The 23,451-nt window shown below is 42.5% G+C and overlaps 1 protein-coding gene across 4 annotated transcripts in view; it reads right to left on the bottom strand.

Moving 5' to 3' along the window:
- Positions 1–23,034, bottom strand: part of FGL1 (fibrinogen like 1) — a 34,887-nt gene extending 11,853 nt beyond the window's left edge. The window contains exons 1-10 of one of the 4 annotated variants that reach the window (XR_014160045.1): positions 20,961–23,034; positions 20,475–20,604; positions 20,297–20,347; positions 19,325–19,439; positions 13,819–13,894; positions 7,090–7,270; positions 4,341–4,500; positions 2,423–2,520; positions 1,570–1,658; positions 1,064–1,251 (exon numbers count right to left, since the gene is read on the bottom strand). Coding sequence is in view for 3 of the 4 variants with exons in the window: in XM_081875929.1 (XP_081732055.1) it covers positions 1,064–1,251; positions 1,570–1,658; positions 2,423–2,520; positions 4,341–4,500; positions 7,090–7,270; positions 13,819–13,884 (782 nt within the window). In the remaining variant the exon portion in view is untranslated. Of the gene's footprint in view, positions 1–1,063; positions 1,252–1,569; positions 1,659–2,422; positions 2,521–4,340; positions 4,501–7,089; positions 7,271–8,457; positions 8,559–13,818; positions 13,895–19,324; positions 19,440–20,296; positions 20,348–20,474; positions 20,605–20,960 lie in introns of those variants that run through there. The other 3 variants (XM_081875929.1, XM_081875930.1, XM_081875931.1) reach the window with 3 other exon arrangements.
- Between the last annotated feature and the right edge of the window lie 417 nt (positions 23,035–23,451).

Below are 23,451 nucleotides of genomic sequence, written 5' to 3'. Positions count from 1 at the left end.
GATCCAGTATAAAAACTGGCAGTGATCTACCACCCAGGGATGGGTGCAGGGTGAGCGGGCGCTGGCTGCTTTTCCCGAAGGGGCAGGAATGGGTGCAGGGTGGGCAGCAGGGATGGGTGGGCAGGCGCTGGCTGCTGCTCCCGACACCAGCTACTTCCCCCCGCCGTGGCAGGGGTGGGTGCAAGAAGGCACACATGCATCAAAACAGCCTCTCCTCTGAGAGGAGTTCAGGACGAGGTTGTGGCTGCTCAAGCACATCTCCATCAGAGGGGGCATGGCGATCGACCAGAATTCATCCCAGGATTGACTGGTTGATCGCGGTCTACACCTTGGACATGTCTGCTTTATAGCATCACCTGCATTCTGACACATGGCCTTTCCCCGGAATTAGGAGAAGGCAGGTTGGGGAAATACGAAGCAGTGATATAGATTCTTTGTTATGCAGCCTGAGTAGCAAAGGGTATACAGTGGTACCTCGGGTGAAGTACTTAATTCGTTCTGGAGGTCCGTTCTTAGCCTGAAACTGTTCTTAACCTGAAGCACCACTTTAGCTAATGGGGCCTGCTGCTGCTGCTGCTGCGCCAGCGCTGCACGATTTCTGTTTTCATCCTGAAGCAAAGTTCTTAACCCGAGGTACTATTTCTGAGTTAGCGGAGTCTGTAATCTGAAGCGTATGTAACATGAAGTGTATGTAACCCGAGGTACCACTGTATTTCATGCAAGGTAGCACAGAACGGTCATGGTATTTCCCCCTAATATAACACTTATTTGTGTTACATGCATTTTAACACACTCCCCCCCTCCAAATAAATACATTACAATTTTGGAGACATTGTTTGGTTAGGAAGCCACATAGTAAAACTTGGAGAAGTATGGATTGTGAAGAGTAGCTGCTTTTTTGGCTTGCAGATTGTTTGGGCAGTGCAAATCAGGCAGGTTGACATTGTGTGCGAAGTGAACCAAATTTATTCCCCATCCCTAGAATAAATGCATGTAGAATAGAAATGATAATAAAATACTTAAAGTGCAAGCAAAGTGAGGGGCAGAGAGGGAGTTACCTAACCTGTTAAACCACCAGCCAGCTTTATCTTCTTCAGCGCAGTTCTCTTCGTAGTTGTCATTATCTCTGTCCTTTGTACTGAATTTCATTCCTTGGTGGTTTGCCCACCATTTAACTTCAGGGTGAAACCCCCCAGTGAGGGAATCTCCTGCTGTTCCGGAGTATTGCCCACAGTTCATCTTGTAAGAGCTCTGGTTGATAGAGGGAAGAAAAAATAATCTGAAGCAGTAAAGTCCAACCTCGGCATCCAAAGAACTTCGTCAGAAAAACACACACGTAACCCAATCAGAATTATTACAAGCAGAAATATCTCATACAATTTCACTTAACATGCAGTGGGGGTAATATAAAAGGCAAGCAGTTGTTTAAGGTGAAGGAGAAAAAGTTAAGATAGATTAGAAAGTGTTTCATATTTCTTAGATGCAATATTTGCCTCCCCAATAGGTATTTATAATCCTAATTTCTATTAGAAGTGCCAAGGTGTCAGTTAACAAAGTTCATTTTATTACCTGTTCGTCTCCAACTCTGAAATTTTCATACTGTGCAAAACGCTGTTCATCCATAAAATCAGACAGATCAATTTTCAAGGTATAATTCCCTGAAAAACAACAACAATAGTGTTGAGGATAAATTATCCATTGGAGCTGAGAGAGCTTCCATTCAATTCACTTGGAGCCTTATAAGGTGTCAGATTCAAGAAGTGTTGAATTCGACCAGCAGCTGAGAAGGAACTATCAGGAGCACACAAAAAATCTGTTTCTGATTCTTCCTGCTTAATTTTAACCCTAATTTTAACCTAGGTTTACTTGTCCCTAGGGATGGAAGGATCCGTCAGTTTTGGTTCTCTCAGTTTCTCATCTCTCCAATCTTAAAATCAGTTGTCCACATTTCTGCAGCAATTTGCAAATTATTTATTTAAATCCTCCAGGAAATTCACCAGCATTTTAGTGCAAATTTCTCTTAACAAGCACCATTTTGTTTCATTGGAGAACTGCATCTCAAGATTTGGATAACTGCAAATTTTGAAAGAGGCTTTTGTTTTTGTTCTCCCCCCCACCCCGGAAAGTGTGAATTTGATAATTTGTCCATAAATGCGAGTGGAATCAAATTCTTCCCCATCCCTCCCTGCCCCACATGATGGGTGTGGTTTAGGCCAAACCATACTGGGATTCAAGTGGGGAGGCCTGGCAGGCCTAATTAAGCCCACAGGGGGGAGAGAGGAAGCAAATCAAGCTACAACCACGTTGGGGAAATTAAATGGTTGATTCCAGCCTTTGTTTCTAGCGTTACACAATCAGCAATGTTCCTGTCATCATTGGTTTTCTTTACCTTAATGAACATTTACTAAGCAGGCCTTCTTACCCTGAGAGGTCAGATAGTGGAGATTTTTATTTCCAAGCCAGTATTCACCATCTGGTGAAGCAAAATTGCCAAAACCTTGTTCATACTCAGCCCAGTCTCTGAAAACAAAATGTAAACTTCTGATTTGGGTCACTCAAAAAGGATTATCAACTGGTTCTTATAAAAAATATATATTTATTTTTTATAACCAATAGGATTTTCAGACGCTCTTTAATGAAACACCCCTTTGAGTTGCACAGTCTCCTAATGAAAGCAAATCCCCAGTATTATATCAGTATATTTAAGGGACATGCTTTTGGATATATTTCACAGCAACCTCTGTTGTTTCCAATAGCTTCACTCCCTCACAAATAGGAATATTAGTTTCTATTTGACTGGGTGAAAAAATTGCTGCTACTGTTTTGTGAAGATGCCATGCATGGAGATTTGCCTGCTAGGAATGCCTTTGGCATCTTGGGTCCTAATAGGTCATGTGCCCCAACTTCAGTGGGAGTGAGGCATACCCTCCAACATTTCTCCGATGAAAATAGGGAAGTCCCATTCCATAATGATAATTATACCCCACACATCTTACTGGGTGGCTCCAGCCACTCCCGCCAGTTCCCAACACATATAGAAAATTAAACATTAAAAAACTTCTCTATACAGAATTGACTTCAGACGGCTCGGGGGTCGGATAACTCCATACCCTCCATACCCTCCAACATTTCTCCAATCAAATAGGGACATCCTAAGGAAAAGTGGGACATTCTGGGATCAAATCAGAAACCAGGACAGCTTCTCTAAATCAGGGACGTCCCTGAAAAATAGGGACACTTAGAGAGTCTGAGTGAGGTCGTACTTACTCTGTGCTGGGTATCAGAAGTCTGACTCCTACCATTCAGTGTCTGAAAGAAAGTCCTGCACAGGCTTTTACTAACCTTGTCACAGTCCCCAGGGAACTAAAGCAGTCTTAACTCCACACACAGAACTCTTGGAGGTGCATGAGAAGAATTAGAAAAAAGGACCCTGTCTCAGCTGTTAAATAAATACAATTTTCGGTGGCGGTGGTGGTAAACTGAATGCTTATCTTAGCCGACTTCTCATGGGACTAGTTGGACACAGAGGAATGGTGTTTGGAACTAGCTGGGAAAGGAAAGAAGGCTCAGAGCCTGGGGAGTGGTGGTGGGACAATGATGGGTGGTCATAGGGAGAAGAGGAGGTGCTGGAAGCTGAAGTGGTAGCAGGGCTTAGTGAGCTGGGAGAGCCTGTGGCAGAGAGAAGTTCAGAATCAGAGGCAGAAGCTGAAGTAAGAGAGTGAGAGCAAGTAGGCCAAGAGGCAGAGATGAGTCAGGCTGGTGAAGAGTCAAGGGTGTCTCCCCTTTCTGCTGTGACAAGGTCCCCTACCCCCTTGTCTTCCAGAACCAGAAGAGGCATGAAAAGGGCAGAGAAGAGGTTGGCTGCACACTGGTAAAGTCTCCCTGGAGAGGAGGCAACTTAAATGACTGTGGGGAGGCGGGAACTTTCAGTCTCTGCAACTGACACAAGGGGCCAGATCTACTGGGAATGCGCTGCTGTGCTCATTGGGCCTGACACTCAGCCAAGTCTATTGTGTTTTTGCTTTAAAAAAGTGTTAACTCCAACTTTGAACTGTCAGATACTGACTGGAAACCTCCTGTGACACCAGCCCAGTTTTTATATTTGGATTAGGAAAGGTTTAGATAGAAGAAAGCGAACTGAAGTCAGACATGAAAATGACGCAAGAGTCATGTGTGTATGTGGAACAGATGGACGTAGCTTCTCCAGGATCATCAATAAGAAGCACTGAATATTACATTGCATCTTTCACTTTCAGGAGTTAGTACAGGGATAGAAGGTTTAGCATTAACTTCCTTCCATGTGCCTATGACTTAGTTCTGATTTTAAGCCCACCACTTACCTATCAAAATTTTGACTCCCGTCTGACCGTCTCTGAAAGACCGTCCATCCTCCTCCTTCTGACATGTCACAGTAGGCAGAGAATCCACTGGGGCTCTCAAGAGGTTTCATCTTGTAATATCCACTCTGTTTGTGTCCAGCGTTATAGATATCTGCACAATCTGCATTGCCCCAAAACAACAGTCATTCCAAATAATGAAATTTGGTATTGTTCTCATTACCGCTATAATATATGCAGAGAGACACTTGGAAGGGGGTCTATATTGGATTCTGACATTTTATAAATCTACTCAAATGTTAGTCCCATTGATTTCAACTGGGCTTTCTCCCAAGTAAGTGGGTGCAGGATTGTGTCACCCAGAGATACATAATATACCTAGAAAGCTAAGCTAACATTTGCTGTTTCAAATGGTCTTGTTCCATGATCTCGGTTGAACTGTTTCAGGCTAAACCCCAGGAAGATTTCAAGTCATTTCTTGGTTAAATAAATACAAGGGAAAGAGTTAGAAATTGGAGTTAACAAATTCATAATTATATATGTTTAGCCCACAAATCCTTTTCCACTGTTACTGCTGACTTGGTCTTTATTGAAGACTAAGGTTTATTGAAAGCATATTATTTGTACAAAACCAAAAATAAACTTTCTCTCTTTATTTGCAGCCTCCCAGGTCAGATTGACCATGCATATCTGTAAGCCCAGCTTACCTTCTAGCCTCCATTTTTGTGTCTTGCAATGGTAAAAATTAACTATTTATTTCTCAGTGTGGGAATAGTGGTGGCTGCATATAGAATATACCTTCAAAACACCCCACCAAAGCATCTTTCTCACTGCCATTTGCTGGGAATTATAGCTCTGCGGGGGGTAAACTGCAGCTGCCAGGATCCTTTGGGGGGATGTGCTTTAAAGGTATGGTGTATACCATGGCTCAGCAAACTAAGGCCCGGGGGCCAGATCCAATTTTAGTATATGTGCTGCCGAAGCGAGCACCCGGGGGCCAGATCCAGCCCAATTGCCTTCTGGATCTGGCCCACGGACAGTCCGGGAATCACACGTGGATTGGCGTGGGAATTCTGATCGTTCAGGCTGCACCATCCCCCCCCACACACACCGTGGTGGCGCCTCCTCCCTCTCTCCTCCTGGCTTCTCCCTGCCCTGCCTAGAGGAGGAAGGGGACTGGGTTTTGTTGAGCCACGGTTGGCTGAGCACCATTTTAAGCAACCCCTCTCCGGAGCTAGCCCTTTCACGCTGCTCATCGTTGTCGTCCCCGCTGCCACCAACCCCTGCTGCTCACAAGGCACAGGAGCCATGGTTAGCTGAACGCCATTTAAAACAGAACAGCCCCTCTCTGGAGCCAGCCCTTTTGTGCCACTCATCGTCCCACCACCACCGCCACCGCCAGCCCCTGCCACTCGCAAAGCACAGGTAAGCTACCACCAGGGCTCATCCGGTGCTGTGGAGAAGGGAGGGGAGAGTCAGTGAGGGGGATTTCCCCCCCCAAAATATAGTCTGGCCCCCCACAAGGTCTGAGGGACAGTGGACCGGCCCCCTGTGGAAAACGTTTGCTGACCCCTGGTGTATACAAGCCCCATCCATATCGCCAATGCTATGGCCTTTGTAGTATGGGTAGGGCTGGCCACTGTGCCTCTCTTTGTTTTTGGTACAAGACTTGCCAGATGTCGGGGACTGGCTGGATGAGGAGGAATGGTGGGGGTGGGGGCAGCCAGAGAATCCCCTAGGGAAGCCTCAGAAGAGGAAGACTCAGACCCAGGGGGATGCTGGTGGGATACTGAATACAGGTCAGAGGATTGGGGGGAGCAGAATGTTTGGGCAGAACATGCTTCAGTGAGAGAGAGGAACCAGAGGCAGAAAGCACTGCAGATGCAGGACAGGCAGCTGGGAAGGAGGTGGGAGCTGAGGCTGCAACAGATTCACAGGAGCCTGTCAGTCCCACTATATTCAGCTCCCCTCCTGCCTTGTCACCAAGAACATGCCAGACTTTGCATGTAGAGGAACAAAAAGCACAGACCAAGTTTAAGATTGCAAGGAAAACAGACAGATGGGGAGTGGCATATTGTCAGTTCTGGCAACTGCTTTGCTGGGAGCCAGTCTTGCCCACAGGTTCCTCTGTTTGCATTCTGTTTCCTGGAATAAAGAATCCACTTTACTGCTCATCTCCAAGTCTCTGTGCTGACCAACCCTCTGTCTGAAGGACTGCACAAAGTGCATGCCACTCTTCTCAATAGGTCTCAGAGATCACTCCAGATCTCTTCTTGACTAGCTGGATATGCATGTGTCTTGTGTACATTAAAATAAATAAATGACATTTACTCCTGGGAAACTCATGCCATCAAGTCATTTGTTTACCCCACAGTTTTCCACTCATTTCCCCGTCAACTTTCCTAAATGCTTAAAATCGGATTCTTTTTTTTAAAGTGGATTTCCTTAGCTAGGGTGACAGTTCCCTTTAATCCGCATGACCCCAAACTAAAATTCTGGTATGTGCTTGATTCTCTCTCTTTAAATACTTAGAGTCTGGAGCCACCCTCTGTTGTTAAAGGCTGCTGCATTTATTGAATATGCTGCTGAGCGGATGGAAAAATTAAAGGAAGCAAGCTGCTCAAAAAATGGGATTTGCCGGTTTAACTTTTGGAAGTTCAAGCTATGGTAGCTGCATGCCATGGTTTGGCACAGTGACTGGGTGGAGTCTATTTGAAAAGCAGAGAAAGAGGGAAGGAGATTTAGCTCAAACCTTTATATTCTCTTTCTTCTCCCAGATCAATAACACTGTTTTCACTTCCTTTATCTCTGTACTGCATGTCCTTCTCGATTAAGAGCTGCACAATCTGGGCTTGTTGCTGCTTCACACTTTGTTCCAGAAGTCTCACCTGGGCCTGGAGTTTCAGCTGCTCTTGGAAACAACTCTCTAAAGTCTGCTGGAGCAGTTCATTAATGGAAGAAGGAGGATGGAGAAGCATTAGTTGGGTCATTTCCAGACAAACCTGTTTATTGAGCATGCATTCCTATTTGCATCCAGAGAGGTTAGACAATGTTCTGTTGAACAACTCTTATCACAGCCTTGCCAGTGCATTTTCAATCGCTTTCATTATCGTAAAAAGTCTGATTTCAAAGGGGAAGCACATTTGCTGCCCAAGAGCTCCAAATCAACTTTAACTGCACAACCTGAATTTTCTGTTAGGTTATTGATGCCCACGTGAAAATAGTGGCAGTATGGAATCACTGAATTGTAGAGTTGGAAGGGACGCCAACGGTCACCTAGCCCAACCTGCTGCAATGCATGAATCCTGCCCAAAGCTGTCCCTGGGTGGACTCGAACCACCAACCTTCTGGTTAACTGCCAGATGCACAAACCCATTGCACCCAGGTTTCCCACCTATCGCCGCCTATCACATTCAGGTCCATGAGCCTATTTGAAAATAAGGAATGCAATATGCTCTTTAATTAGTAGTGCAAGGTTTCATAGCTAAAGTTGTGATTAATCATTTGACGTGTATTTGGTGGTAGTAGTTCATCAGGAAAGCTTTGTGGAACAGACTCTTTTTGTGCTCAGAAAGGTAACCCTGTTTGAGCAAGGAATATGGAGCTCAGACAAAGAAAACTCTGTGTGTCTAAGACGCATGAGTGCCCCACAGAAGGGAATTCAATCAAAGCTGGTACTTTGTAGGAGCTACATGCATCCATTGATCCAGCCAGTATTAATAACTGGCAAATTTACATAAACATTGCAGAAAAACTTGCCTTATCCATATGAAGATAGCAACAAGTGACACACAAATTGTCTTTAATATCCATGCTCATTCTGTGCTGCTGTTTTTGCCCTTTTCCCTGGTTTGAAATTATCCATTTGGTTTTAAAAAAAAATTCTTTCTATCTATCTATCTATCTATCTATCTATCTATCTATATGCCAATCTATCAACACGTCGTTCTGTTTAGTGTTTTCTTTTCTTTGATAGGACAACACTACGTATTAGATCAGTGCAATTCTGCAGCAGAATTTTCTTGGTTAAAACATACGAGATTCCCCTCCCCCCCAATTTGATTACATTTTGGCTTGACTTAAAAGTAGGAATTTGTTACCACAGTCAGGAAATATATACACAATCTGGGTCATAATTACATAGTGTTGCTTGCGGTGAAACAGAAGACTTCTGCACAGGACCAGATTTCGTTGGAGTCCCCTCCCCTCATTTTTTCACTACAAAAGATGTACAGTAATTCAGATTTGTTGCCTAATAGCAGGAAATGAGCTAGATTGGAAGGCAGGAGGAGGAGGAGGAGGAAGGGGCAGCAATGATTCTGAAACTTCTACATGGAGGAAAAATTCAAAACAGAATATTATTTATAGACTAGATCCCTCTCGCCTTCAGTATTCATTCCTAGGTTGCTTTAAATAAGCGTTTGTTGCTCGAGGCATGTTGATGCTGGAGCGATCTTGATTGCATGCCTTCCCTTTTAAATATTTGTGTTGCATCTCAGATGTTTGTTTTTCATTTAATTCCTACCCTTGAGTGCAATCCAATATATGGCAGTGGAGAAAACATGTGGTGGGATTAGGCAGCTTGTCAGGAAACTCTTCCAGAGGGACGGGCTCGGTGCCAGTCCAAAGCAGCTTCGGTAATGCTCCAACAATTCTCTCTGGAAGAGAAGGGAACTTGCCTGCCTGTTGGCTGCGATGCTGCTTCAGTGTAAAGAGTGGAGCCCCTCCTTGCAGGCTCAAGTGTTGAACCATTCCTAGATTCATAGCTGCTATATTATCCACCAACTGACTAAAGGATTTTTACCAGATTAATTGTCTACATTTTAGCTGGTTTGTTGTGTAGTTAACTGATTCAGTGTAACTTCAGACGGAACTGGGTGTTCCAATCAAAACAGGCAATTGTGCTCCTAACTTGTCTCAGACCAACAGATTAAAAGGGATCTCACTGTTTCAAAGCCTCTACCTCTTAACTAACAAAAGCGATTTTCCCCAAACTTGGGTCTCCAGCTGTTTTTGCACTACAACTCCCATCATCCCTAGCTAGCAGGACCAGTGGTCAGGGGTTATGGGAATTGTAGTCCGAAAAAACCAGCTGAAGACACAGCTTTGGGAAACACTGAACTAAAGGCTTAATAGACTAATATACTGATTCAGCTGCCTCCCATATTATTTTATTATTATTTATTGGATGTATATACCATCCTATACCCGGAGGTCTCAGTGCGGTTCACAGGACAAAATCAAAATATAAAACCACAAAATATATAATCAAAATAAAAACAACCACCCAATAACCCCCCCCCCAAAAAAAACCCCTCACATTTTAAAAGGGCGTATTGCATACCTTAGGATAAAGACAAATGCATTATTCCCATTTTATACAGGCAGGATTGATATGTGGAGGAAATTAGCATCTTACACAGCTGGATGGATGCAGAATCCATAGGAAGCTGCTGTATGGGGAGTCAAGTTATTGGTCCATCTAGATTATTATTGTCTATACCAGAGATGGGGTACCTCAGGCCTTGGCACTGAATGTGGCCCTCCTAGTCTTTCTGGCTGACCCTTGAATCTCTTCCTTGCACCCTCGCTAACCACATCTCCCCTGGCTCTGTTTTGCATCTTTGTACTCTGCTTGAATGTTTTTGCTTGGCTGGCATGCACCATTGAACTCTGATAATGCCTCTTGTTTGGAAGACTGAAAAGGATGAGGAAGAGCACATAGAGGTGAAATGCACATTTGTTGCTCCGCCCACTTTTGCCTCAGGCCCCACCCACCACCGACATGTGGTCTCTTTAAGATCAGATAGGTAAGGTGACAATTGGTCTGGAGAAGGTTCCCCATTCCTAGTTTAAACTGGCAGCAGGTCTCCCAAACCTACAGTACATGGATATGCCAGAAATTGAACATGGAACCTTCTGCATTTAGTGTCTGCAGAACACATAACTGACTACAATTCCAAATTAGGGGTTTTTGTTGTTATTTTTGCGGGGAGGTGTTTTTTATTTGCTAATGGCATTTATGAAAGGGAGCAGAGATGCACAAAGTAAAGCAATGGCTTTTCACTTTAAAGTACCATATATGTAGACAGATGTTAGGAAAGGCTTGGTCTCTGTTTGAATGCATTTAAAAGGGGGAAATGACCATCACTACTGTTTTGTGCAGTGTTCATTTCAATGGCTTCCTCGAGCATTGAAAGCTGCACACAAATAATGCGTAACGATACAAAATGTGTATTCTTCATACTGTTCACTGGCCAGAGTTCTGGTGTAGTAATCAAGCATGAAGGAGAAGTCCCCCATGTCAAATATTAGATCTATTTGATGGGATAGGCTTCGGCCAATATGCAGTTACTTACATAGCCTTTTCTCTTAAGGTTTGCTCAGGAGAATTTAGAAATCTGTGCTGCAACACACATGCTCCCTCTTCTGGCTTTGCAACTGCAACACACCCAAGCAAGGAATTCTAGAATTCAGGAGTTGGAAAGGGACTATAAGGATCATCCAATCCAACACCCTGCAATGCTGGAATCTTTGTGAGGACTGAAACCACAACCCTAAAATTAATAGTCACATGCTCTACCGACTGACCAGTTTTGCAGCACTAGATACTAGGGTCTATATCAAGGGTGGAGAACCCTTTTCACCCGGTACAGCAGAGCCTTTTCTCCACACTGGGCAACTTTCTGATAGGTATGCAAGACCACCCACCCACCCATCTTCTGAAGTTTTGATGTTGTCAGGCAATCCCAGCAACCTATCAAAGTTGGCCTGTGGGGTAACTTGCTGGCAAAGCAGTACCCAGCAGAACTGGATTCCGCTACTGCCCAGTGATGCCAGCTGATTGACAGATGGTCATGGTGATGGGAAAAAGATATTGCAGGCTAAATTGGACCCCCCTGGCCCACAGACCAGAGGTTCCCCACCCCTGGTCTATGTCAGTGTACAGGGATCATTCGTGAATGAGCGCAATACACCACTAGGGCAGTCCTTTTGAGAAGCAGGCTGCTGGCCGAGTCTGAACACCTCCTAGCTGTTTAGTAGGGAACAGAACAAGGCTGCTCTTGTCTAGATTCAAATTCATATTTCAAAAACAAAGCGTATTTTAGGCATACTTGAGATGGCTATTTTGTGTATGTGTCTCATAATAGCATGGACGTGTGATAAAGCAGAACAGTCATCCACTTATAAGCAAGAAGTTCCAGTAAGGTACCTGTGTTACGTTTGCTGAATAAAAAACAACTCATAATCCAGCAGCACTTTAAAGGCATATGAATGTGATTGGCCTAAGCTTACAGCTTATGACATGCCATATTAAACATTAGCCTTTTAGGGTGCTACAGGATACTTCGCTGCCTCCCCCTTTTAAGGAAAGGGATTTATGTTTTAGGCATGCACTGAAGGCACCTGCGCCTCACTTTTGGAATCAAGGAGCACCCCCAAATTATGTACCATCAAGGGGGAGTGCAACTTCACCCAGGACAGGTAGTCTCCCCAATTCCCAGACATGAGAACCACCTAACTGCAACACCTCTGTCTTGTCAGGATTCAGTCTATTTGCCGCCACCCCCCATCCAGGCCCCCCCCCCCGCCTCTGGACACTAGTCCAACACCTGCCCAGCCTCTCCTAATTCAGACACAGTGTATATGTGATATAGTGCTCCAGATCCCTAGGTGATAGCTCCAGTGGCTCCATATAGAGGCAAAATAGAATGTGATACGGAATAGACACCCCAAAGGGCCCTCCACACAAATTCCATGGGTATAAACAGCAGTCTCCCACAAGCAGCAGCATCTGAGGGTTGGGTAGCATAAGTGAGGTTTGTGCAACAGATATCATGCCCCACGCAACCCCTAAAGTAGCCTGTTGCCTTCAAATGCAATGGAAGATGTCGTCCCATCACCAGTGTCGAAGGAAGATTCAGCTAACAGTCAAGTTGGCTTGGGTCCATTTTTTCCTTTGCTTCAAGCACCAAAATTTCCGGGCTGGCCCTGGCTATTGTTCTGCAGATTTACCATCTCTCAGAAGCCTCCAAGCGCTTGGAAGGCGGGTGGTTCCAAACAATTAATGTCAATACATAAGATCAGAGATAATAAGCAGCCTCCTTGCCTCCCACTGATTTTCCAACAAGTCATTTAAGGGCAATGGCGAGTTTCTCATGTTTAGAATGCCAGAGTTGCTCCCTCTGGGGAAAAGTCACAAGGGCAGTTCTCTAAACATTACCAGAAAGCAGCACAGCTGCAAGGTCCTAGGCTCTTGAGGCTTGCTCATTTCAGTTCACCACCATGTAAAAATGCCTCACAGGTAACTGGACTTTAAACTGCTAAACTGGAACATTACAGAACTAGAAAAAAGGACTTCAGAAGTACACAGGTTTGGAGTGGTCAGGTATTGTTTTCCTTTGCCTTTTAAAGCCCCTTGAAAGGAACAGTGAAAAACATAACATAATCATCAGGGGGAATGCTATTTAGAACATAGCTATGTCATTAATTGGAAACAGATTGCGTGTAACGGACTCTGCCCACTTTATTGACTTTGGGTTTTTTTCTAAACTCCAAGCCAGATATTAAACAGCTGCTGTCAAATCCTGCGGTCTGGACATGCAATCACATTTATCCCAGCTGCATGCAGAAACTTTTTTTTTTACAGCTTTGCATGGCCGATTACAAGCCAACATCCAACCGATACGTTCTCTCGAGGAAGGTTTATGTCAGGTTAAAAGAGCCAACCATGAAGGCACCCTTGTTCCTCCTTTCCATGAACATCATGAAGATAAAATGTTGTGTATTCTTAGTACTTTGGAACTTAAGATACTCAGTATCGAGTTAAGAACATTTGAAGTACCCACTAAGAACAATTAAAGAAGCATTTTTTTCTTTGTAACTCAAGGGTTGTGTCCAGATTTCTTAAATTTTAGTTCTCTTTGGGGTTAGGTGGATTTAAAAGAGGATTGGACAAATTCATGGAGGATAAGGCTGCAATCTGCAATGTTTTGTTGCAAGTATCACCAGTGAAATTATAATAACAAGAATATTTGAACATCTGAGGACTTCAGTAAGAGCTACTTCCAGAAATCTACCATATGCAGCTCATCTCTGGTCTACATATTATCTTTTAATATATCTTTAGACTCATATTTTCATGTTCAACTAAAAAAAAAAACTCTGGGTAAGAAGCTGTCCTTATCTGGAGAGCAAGCCCTCTAACCAACCATCTTGAATTAAAACAGGAACTCTGAGGGAATAGTTTTGATCTGACGTTTTTAATGCATAAAAGTAGCAATTATAAATTCTGTTGAGGGGTAGGACTTGATGACCCTTGTGGTCCCTTCCAACTATAGTATTTTATGATTCTACTATCAGCTTAAGCCAAATGTCACCTCTGAACTCAACAGGATCCAAGTATGAATAAGCTCATTTTTCCCCCCTATTATACGGTGAGAAGAAACTATGAATCCTCCTTGTATTGTGTTAAACTTACCAAACCAGCTGTGCCTACTATCAATACAGTCTGGAGAAACAAATGAAATAAACTCCATTTTTTCATTTTGATGAGCCTGCAAAACAAAACAACATCTTGTGTCAGCAGGAAGTACAAGCATAGCTGTTGATGACTCAGCACTGTATTTGCAGAAAAAATCAAGGACCTGCTGTTTGCTCCCTCATTTGCATAGCTGAGGCAAGAAGTGCATTGCTAGAAATCAAATTCATCTGAACTAAAATATTTTAATGTAGCATATAGCCTATAAAAGAATAATAAGTGCTCCTCAACCCTAGGGTCTGGTTCACCCGACATAGTATGCCAAACTATGGTTTACTGTGAACAAGCAAAAATGATGGTGCATATTGCTCAAATCACATCCACTTTGCTTCTCCCGTCTCCAAGTAGGAAAGAAACAAGAGTGCTGGCTGAGTATTAACATGCAAAAAAGTACTTGTGGCATGCTCCTGTTTTCAAAAAAACAACAACACAGAGACAAGAGGAAGCCTATGTGTGCTCTTGTCTTCCTCTCTGCTTTGCTTGGAGAGAATCAAATTGTGGAAGATTAGCAGCCAAATCTAACAGCGCATGAGGAGGGGTTAAGGCTACAGAGTTGTATTGCTGACATGCAGAGACTCATACCATAGAAATGTAATTGGTAGAGAAGGCTCTATGTGATGTCATTTCCCCTCCCCTCCTGAGGTGGAAGGAGCATATAGCATTTCTGGTTCTCCACTTTCTCTCTGACCAGCGACAAGAGCAGGAATGTATAAGTTAAACAAGCTATAGCTTAGGACTGCACTCTCTTGGGGGCTAAAAAAAATTTAAAGTAAAAAAAACCACGATGTACATTTCCAAAATATAAGATACACAACAAATAAAATAAAACCTACATTCAGCAACAGTGTTTTGTGTTGTGTAGGCTCCTATGATGTAAGTAATGGGCCCCGCCTGCTAGCCTGCTCCCCAAAATATCACTGGTTTGCTCATTTCTATATATAGGGTGCCTACATTCTGCTTGTGGAAATGGCTTTAGATACCTATTAGGTCTATAAATTACCATATAGCATATATTCAACACAAAAAAGCAAGAATTTGTTGTTGACAAAGGAGAGCTAGACATATAAAGGGCCCCATTACCTTCAGTAGCTTAGGGCCTCATTGATTCTAAATCCGGCCCTGTGTCTATGGCAACATGTGGATGCTCAGATGCTAGTCGCGCACACATTGCGGGGGTGGATCTAAACTACCCATTTGCGGTGTTAAGCTCCTGTCTGGAAACACTTACAGTCAAGTTAGAAAGTTACTTCACCCATCCATCTGTTGCTGCAACCATCCATACATTTAAAGCATAACTTCCACACAGTATTCTGGGAACTGCAAGTTGTTAAGGCGTTGGATCCTAGTTCCCAGCATTCCTAGGGAGAAGTAATTTGTTCTAAATGTATGCCGTGTCTGCAGCTGTGGAATCATTGCCAAGTTTATTTTCTCAGCACATCTGGAGGTCAATTTAGCCAATGATGACATTCAGCAATCACCATTATTAGGAGAATGTTAGCCGCTTTGAGACTCCTTCAAGTAGTGATAAAGCAGAATATCAAATCCAAACTGTTCTTTTTCTTTTTCTTCTCTTCTTGCCGGAGTGGTTCTGCCCTTGTGTTCAAGCCTCTCAGTTGCATTCCAGTAACATTTTCAACTTGAACAAAAGAGAGGCATAGAAGAACCCGGTATGGTTTCCCTTTATACATGGCCCAACAAGACAACCACAAGAATCCACCGACAGCATATGAATCAATCTGGCTAACCCAGGCTTCTTCAAACTTGGGCCTCCAGATGTTTTTGGCCTGCAACTACCATGATCCCTAGCTAGCAGGACCAGTGGTCAGGGATGATGGGAATTGTAGTCTCAAAAACATCTGGAGGGCCAAGGTTGAGGAAGCCTGGGCTAACCTGATCCACACCCCCACTCACATACAAAAACAAAAACAAATCTAATAGCTAACCAAAGACAACTAACCACACCCTAGGCCACCCCCAACCTCTCTCACCACCAAGGAAATACAAAAAGCGAATAGGAGGAGAACCCACACAAGTGACGCTGACACAAAACCCCACACATACTCTAAGTAGAAGAAGAGAAGCATTGCCACCCGACCCCCCCCCCCTTTTACCATGCCCCCGCTTTTCTTCCTGACCTAACACTGTATGGAACACTAATGTCTCACAACAAATGAAACTGATCTGTAGAAAACACAACTTGAAAAAAAGAGACAATGCATGCATTTTTGTAAACTAAGAAATCTTTAATAAAAATATACTAAAAAAAAGCAAACTATAAAAAAACAAAGAAGAGGCATCTAGCTGCTTTGGGAAGTTAAAACTTCCAGTCCAAAGATATTAAGGCCACACTTAAAATCACACTGCTGCCTGAATGAGGTTCTTCACTGCTATTTTGATTCCCTCCCTTAATGAGATATATTTTAATAGGGGGAAACAAAACAATACAAGTAAATAGAATGAAATACTGTAATTAGGCATACGTGGAAACTGAAGCAACAGAAAAAAAATTCTTCAGTACAAGAGAGCTAATTCATTGTAATTTAAAACACAGCTGAAATGGGTTGCACGGGTTTTAATAAGGGTTATTCCCCTTAATTGTTGGCTTTGTAAACTGAAATCATATGCAAGATATCCAACACAATCCAGTGCATTTTCACTCAGTTCAGCGGAACTTCATCCCAAATAAATGCTTACAGAATTTTAGTCTTCTCATCTTTACAGACCTGCAACTCACCTTAGCCCAAATATGCAATGTGGCTTAGTTCTTAATTAAAAAAAAAAAGTTTCTATTTATTACCCACTTTTTTTCAGAAAGTAAACTTGAAGTGACTTGCAGAAACAAACATTAAAAACCATAGGTGCCAACTCACTGGGGTCCCGGGTGCCAGAGCACCCACAAAATTCCCCATGAAGGGGCCAGGCAACCACAAATTTTGGTGCCAGGGCCATGCACTGTGCATGGCACCCACAGCCCTGGGCACCCACAATCACGGGACTAAGCTGGCACTCCTATTAAAAACAAACATAGAAACCACCTAAATGCTCACCAATGAATATGCATAAAAGAGCAGACCCAAATCCACACCACCCTATCCAAAGATAAGCAGCAAACTAAGGCTCAAACTAAGGCTGCTTGCCTTCTATCACTGTGCCATTGAGAGCGTGCTCACTTATGGCTTATGTGTGTGGTACGGAAGCTGTACTACCCAGGACAGGATGGGGTTGTGCAGAGTTGTTAAGGCAGCAGAGAGCAGTGTTGGCTGCCCACTCTCCACCTTAGAGCAGATTTATGCCACAAGGTGCCATAGGAAGGCACTGGACATAGTAAAAGATCCATCGCATCCTGGTCACTGTCTCTTCGAGCTCCTGCCGTCGGGATGGAGATACAGGACGATGAAGACAAGAACGAGCCGTCTCAAGAACAGCTTCTTCTCCAGAGCGATCTCGGCCCTGAATGGGAAATCTGGACTTTGAAAGTCATCTAATCTTCCTTGCTGTATTATACTGTATTGTTTTAATTAGTGTTTTTATAGTTGTTCTGATTTTGAATGGAGTGCCCTACCTGGGTGGATGGAGCAGCCAAGTAATTTCATTGTCCCCGAGAGGGGGCAATGACAATAAATTTATTATTATTATTATTATTATTATTATTATTATTATTATTAATAATATTATTATCAAGGGCCTGGGTGAATATATTTTTTCTGCCTGGCACCTAAATGGTAGAAATCTTGCTGATACAATCCACCGTAAGTCACGCTGCCACCACTTGAAGATCTAAAACTTAAAGGGTCCAAGATACAAAATAAGGTAAGATTAACTGGGAGTTCTGTTCCCACTGATTTCCCATAGAAATTGTATGGACTCCCAAATATTGACTAATTACAGAAGACTAATGATCAGGTTTGAGCTCTAGCTACAAAAAAACACATTCATAGCAGCGAAAGGATGGTACAGAAAAACCACACTGCCATGTTTAAGTTCCCCATGACTGAGTGCAGCAGGTAACAATGATCTGTGTTGTTGCGACATCATCACATCATGCCTTTCCCTGCCTTCACTCCACATAATTAGCTATTGCTAGCAGTGGCAAAGAAACACATATAATGATGTCACAAGATGGGTAAGTGCTGTGCTATATTGACATGCAGCGGGCAGAGCCTGTGATATGCTTGATGATTTGGGGAAAACAAAATGCTTGCTTACAAAACTATTGTACTACCAACTTTACTGTACACTGGTGAAACATGGACCACTTACAAACGCCATCTCCAACTCCTCAAAAGATTCCATCAATGGTGCCTCCAAAAATTTTTACACATCTTTTGAGAAGGCAGGCGCACTAATGCCAGTGTACTGGAAGAAGCAAAGATCCCCCGTGTTGAAGCAGTGATTCTTCAACATGAACTTCGTTGGACTGGTCATGTTGTTCGGAAGCCTGATGATTGTCTTCCAAAGCAACTACTCTATTACCAACTTAAAAATGGAAAGCGTAATGCTGGTGGTCAATAAAAGGTTTACAGACTCTCTCAAGGCAAATCTAAAAAAGGGTAGTATAGACACCGAGAACTGGGAAACACTGGCCTGCAAGCACTCCAATTGGAGAACAGCCTTTACCAAAGGTGTCATGGGCTTTGAAGACGCTCGAACTCAGGATGAAAGGGAGAAATGTGCTAAGAGGAAGGCACGCTTGGTAAACCCTCACCGTGATCAACTCCTGCCCGGAAACCTATGTCCCCACTGTGGAAGGACGTGCGGATCCAGAATTGGCCTCCACAGTCACTTATGGACTCACTGTTAAGACTGTGTTCATGGAAGACAATCCTCCTTGGCTATGAATGATCGCCAAAGAAGATGCTTGCTGATGGTATGTAACTCTGCCTTTCTGTTATATATCTCCCCCACAGCCCTTGCAATCTCCCTTTGCTATGGATTTACTAGAAGAGCAATTATAGTACAGTTGTTCCTGCTATGGTTCATGGCAAAAATGAGGTGAAATTTGACACAGATTTTGTCAGCTTCATGCAATTCGTTGAGTCAAATCTGTGGGGATTGGGAGTCCTGAATCCCATGACCTTCCAGATAAAATTAAATGACATTGGCACAACCCTTGCCAATTTTATCAGGCTAGTTCTTGTAAAGCGTCTGCAAAAAATTGCTTTTGTTCTTGTTGTCTAGAAACACCCACTACCCACTGAAACATATTAGCTCGGATTAACTCATGCCATGGAAGCCTTTGCATACTTACTTGAAAGTAAGTTGCACTGCACTCAATGAGACTTACTCTCCAGTAAGGGTATTGAGGATTGCTGCTTTACTTTCTTTTCCAGCAGCTCACTAAGCAATTAATCCCATTAGAGCACACCAATGTAATTAATGTAAGTACAGCATATATATCTGGTGATAGAGAAATCACCTCCACCCTCGAAACAGTCTTGTCATTTACCTTTAAATGCTGGAGAGAGAGAGAGACCCTTCGGAGTTGATGCAAAGAATATCACAGCCTTCTCCAGAATGAGATAGTTGTTGTTTTTTTGCTGTTAATTTCTGAACCGTCCAAACTGTAATGAGTCAGTGGGGAGGAATGTTCAGAGGAGTTGCAGTTGTCCTAAACATTGCTAGCTTGCCACATTACAAATACAATACTAGTAAGATCAACCATGCAATGAAAAAAATAAATAAGGGGGGAATAAAAAGTTTATTGCTAAACAAAAAGTTACATTCTCCATCATTTGACACCAAGTAAAGTTGTACAACATGAGATCCCACTGGACCCTGCTTTTTCCTTCTGAATCTCACAGGAGGTTCAGTGAGATGGGGAGATAATGTATTCATCTTGTGTATGATAACAGCAGTGAGGTCACTATGTGCAGGGAAATGGCACCTATGTATCATAACCACAACAGACAAGTGGATGGAAAAAGTCTTGGTATTGCCAAAAGGTAATGGGCAGCTGTACAATGCCTTTTGAAAAGGCTACATGAGCACTCGGGTGGATATGAATATATAAATGCATGTTTGCATGTTCCCAAAGAATCCAAAATTGTGCTAGGGACTGCAACAGTGGGAGGTAATGTGGCACACAATATCTATTGAATCAAGGCTGGGAATGCTCACATCTGAAGCTGTGAAGAGCCGCTGCCAGCCAGTGTAGGCAATACACTAAGATGGACTAATGGTCTTTCAGTTCAATGCAACTTCCTTAGGGAAGCATCAGGGAGATCTCCACTGAACACAGCTGCAATTTACTTCTAAGTAATCATGTATAGCTTTGTCTTGTTAATCTCTGAAAAATGCTGTCACCACAGAAGAAGTCTGACGATATGTCTAAGAACCATTTTCTAATTAATAGTTCTTTCTCCGTTATAAACTTTTGACATGTACATTGCTTTTTCTTCTTAACCACATAGTGACATACCCAAGAGCTGCTCAAGACCTGCACCTATTTCCAGTTTTTAGGTGTTTGTTTCTAGAGAAAAGAAATTATTACTTATGTCATTAGTTTTTAAAGCTGTATCATTTGTGCTTTTGTGTTGTATTTGGCTGAATTTCAGATCTGGTAAGATTATCGGTGTTTAAAAGATAATGTTACACACCTGTCATTTAGCTGCAAATGTCCCACAGACTAGCACTATGCTCATTTTTGAGAAACCTTGACTGCTATGCGTTAAATACCACCTGCAAGCTTTGCCATTTCTCAGAATGCTGACATCAAATCACCTTGAGCTGTTATGTAAAAATACAGAAAGGTCAGAATGGGATGATGCATCTTATCCATCTGCTTCCTGTGTTTTTTCAAAACATCAGACTAAGGTTCAGGTAGGGTATTTGACTACTGATGAACATATTTTCTTCTTTTTATTTTTTTTATTGCGAAAGGAATCAAACTAAACATTACCCCCTCCCTCTCGCCACCCCTTTTCCTGCCAAAGGAGGGGGAAAATCCCTGCCCAAGGTGGTCTGGAAGGGGGATCTACAGTTCTGCAGGGATGATAAGGCAAAACAAAGAGAGATTGTTGTTGTAGTCAAAGCTACAGAGTAAAAGTGGACATGACTCTTCAAGGTGTATTATAAACTATTACTTCATTCTCTGTTGAAGCTTCGTGACTTTTTGGAAAGCTTTATTTGTGGCATGAAGTCTCCCTCAGAATGCAACTGCAAAAAGAGTTCACATTTTTAGATCAGACGTGAACATTATCTAAACTTTTAACATTTTAGGCAGAGCACTTTGCGTTAAAGATAAGAGCTCATATGGACAGAAAATCATTCTGTCTTTGAAGCCTCTAACATTGCTTGGTACTCTAGATTCCTGACTGCTGACACATGCATTAAATTAAAGCCATAAGGTGTTGAGAAAGCAGTTCAGTATCAGGGGCATTTCAAACTGCAGAGGAATGATTGTTATCAGATGCTCTTTTAATTTTTCAATTATTAATGCACATCATGCCCTCAAGCTTGTTTTTGCATGTGCTCTCAGAATTTGGCACTTATTCATCTTACTTCCTGCAACAGTACCTAAGGAATGGAGAATGTCTAATTGAACTGGGTATTGTCAGAAACGGCTATGTTGCTTGAAGAGTATTAACACAAAATATGTAAAGAAACAGTCTTCATTAGGTAACTTTCTGGTAGTGTAGGTGTGGAAAAGATTTAAACATTTTACAGAACTCTTCCTCACTTTGTCTGAACAACGGTTGTTTGAAACCTCACATACTCCTGCCTGCATTCTTTGGATGTTTCTTTGGATAAAGTCCATTCTGGAACAGGATGTATTCAGGCTGATGAAAGGGTTTGTGTGTTCCCTCTTCCCCTTCCCTGCCTTATTTAGGAACAACCATTTTACAGTAAAATTCACAGAAACCAATTAGTCTGAAAGGTGAAATTCCCTAGAAATATTTCAAGCCAGCATGTAGATAAAGACAGATTAAGAGCTCAAGAACCAATTTTAAATTTAACTTGTCCCCTTTCTCCTCCTTTATCTCCCTACAGACAATGACAGATTTTAAAAATACTCAGTCCAAGGGAAAAGCTGAGAAAAGATGAGGCTTTCAGAAAGGTTATTAGGAAAATCCTTTGTGGTTTTTAAATTTTATTTACAGGAACCACAAGAACAGAATAGCTTTGCTTTCTGAAGTGCTGCAGTGTCACTGCAATGCATGGGATTGGGACCCAAGTTCTCAGTCTGTCTTTTGGGTGCCAAAAAATTATTTAATGCGTGGTCTTAAGATACAGAACATATCAGAAATGAAACTTACAAGAACATAATAACTTTGTACAATCTATAAACTCTCAATAATATTTTAGTAAATAAACATGTAGTTTCCTTACGTTCTTCTGCCACCTGCTGGACAGATGAATTTTTTATACTGGCACAATACGGAATCGCATTTAATCTGCTCAAGATTAATTAACATGGCTTGATAAAGAATAGGTGTTAAAATTTATTTTTATTTTTTAAATTTCTATACAGCTTTATATTTTAAAGAAAAATCTCAAAGTGGTTTGCAACATAAATGCAACCATTATCTCATAAGAACTGTGAGGGGGTTTCTGATCTTTTAAGTTTAGGGCAGTTAACAGAAGTTTGTGAGTTTGTGGGCCTTAAAGGTAAAGGTAAATGACCCCTGACAGTTAAGTCCAGTCGCAGACGACTCTGGGGCTGCGGTGCTCATCTTGCTTTACAGGCCAAGGGAGCTGGCGTTTGTCCGCAGTTTTTCCGGGTCATGTGGCCAGCATGACTAAGCCGCTTCTGGCGCAACGGAACTCCAAAACCAGAGCAGTGCACGGATACGCCATTTACCTTCCCGCTGGAGCAGTACCTATTTATCTACTTGCACTTTTTGATGTGCTTTCAAACTGCAAGGTTCTGATCAGCAAGCCCAAGAGGTTCAGTGGTTTAGACCACAGCGCCACTTGCATCCCTTTGTGGGCCTTAGCCTGGGTTAAAATCCAATGAAGGATTCCAACAAGCCAGACAGGGTAGTTCCTTGGTGAGACAGATGCTGATGAAGGTCTTTAGTCTAACAAATGAAGTGGTTTTGTGCCAGAAGGCACATGAAACCCTCCACCGTAGGCTCAGGTGGCATCTATGGATAATAATAATAATAATAATAATAATAATAGGTAAATAAACCACTTATTATTATTAATTGAATTTATATACCGCCCTATACCTGGAGGTTTCAGGGCGGTTCACAGAACAAAACTGAAATATAAAACCACAAAATACATAATGAAAATAAAAAACAGCCCAGTAACACCCCTCCTCAAAAAAAAACCACCCACATCTTAAAAGCGCATACAATGTCAATCAAATCAACCAAAGGCCTGGTTGAAAATTAAAATTTGCCTGGCACCTAAAGGTGTACAGTATAATAAAGACTCCACTGTCTCTGCTGTCCCTCCTTCCAAGGAAATTGAACCCTGGGTAGGCAACTGAGAAATCTTGCACTGCTCAGAGACTGAGGTGGTGTGCCATGTTTTTGTTTTTTAAAAGTAAGCTTCTAAGCCCTTAAAGAAAGTTAAGAAAACGAAATGAGCGCCGCACCTTAGTCACCTGTGACTGGACTTAAT

This window comes from Podarcis erhardii (genome assembly GCF_964252035.2).
Source record: "Podarcis erhardii genome assembly, chromosome: 9".
NCBI lineage: Eukaryota > Metazoa > Chordata > Lepidosauria > Squamata > Lacertidae > Podarcis > Podarcis erhardii.
The sequence above is the reverse complement of the archived record's forward strand: the minus strand, read 5'-3'. Positions and strand labels throughout refer to the sequence as shown.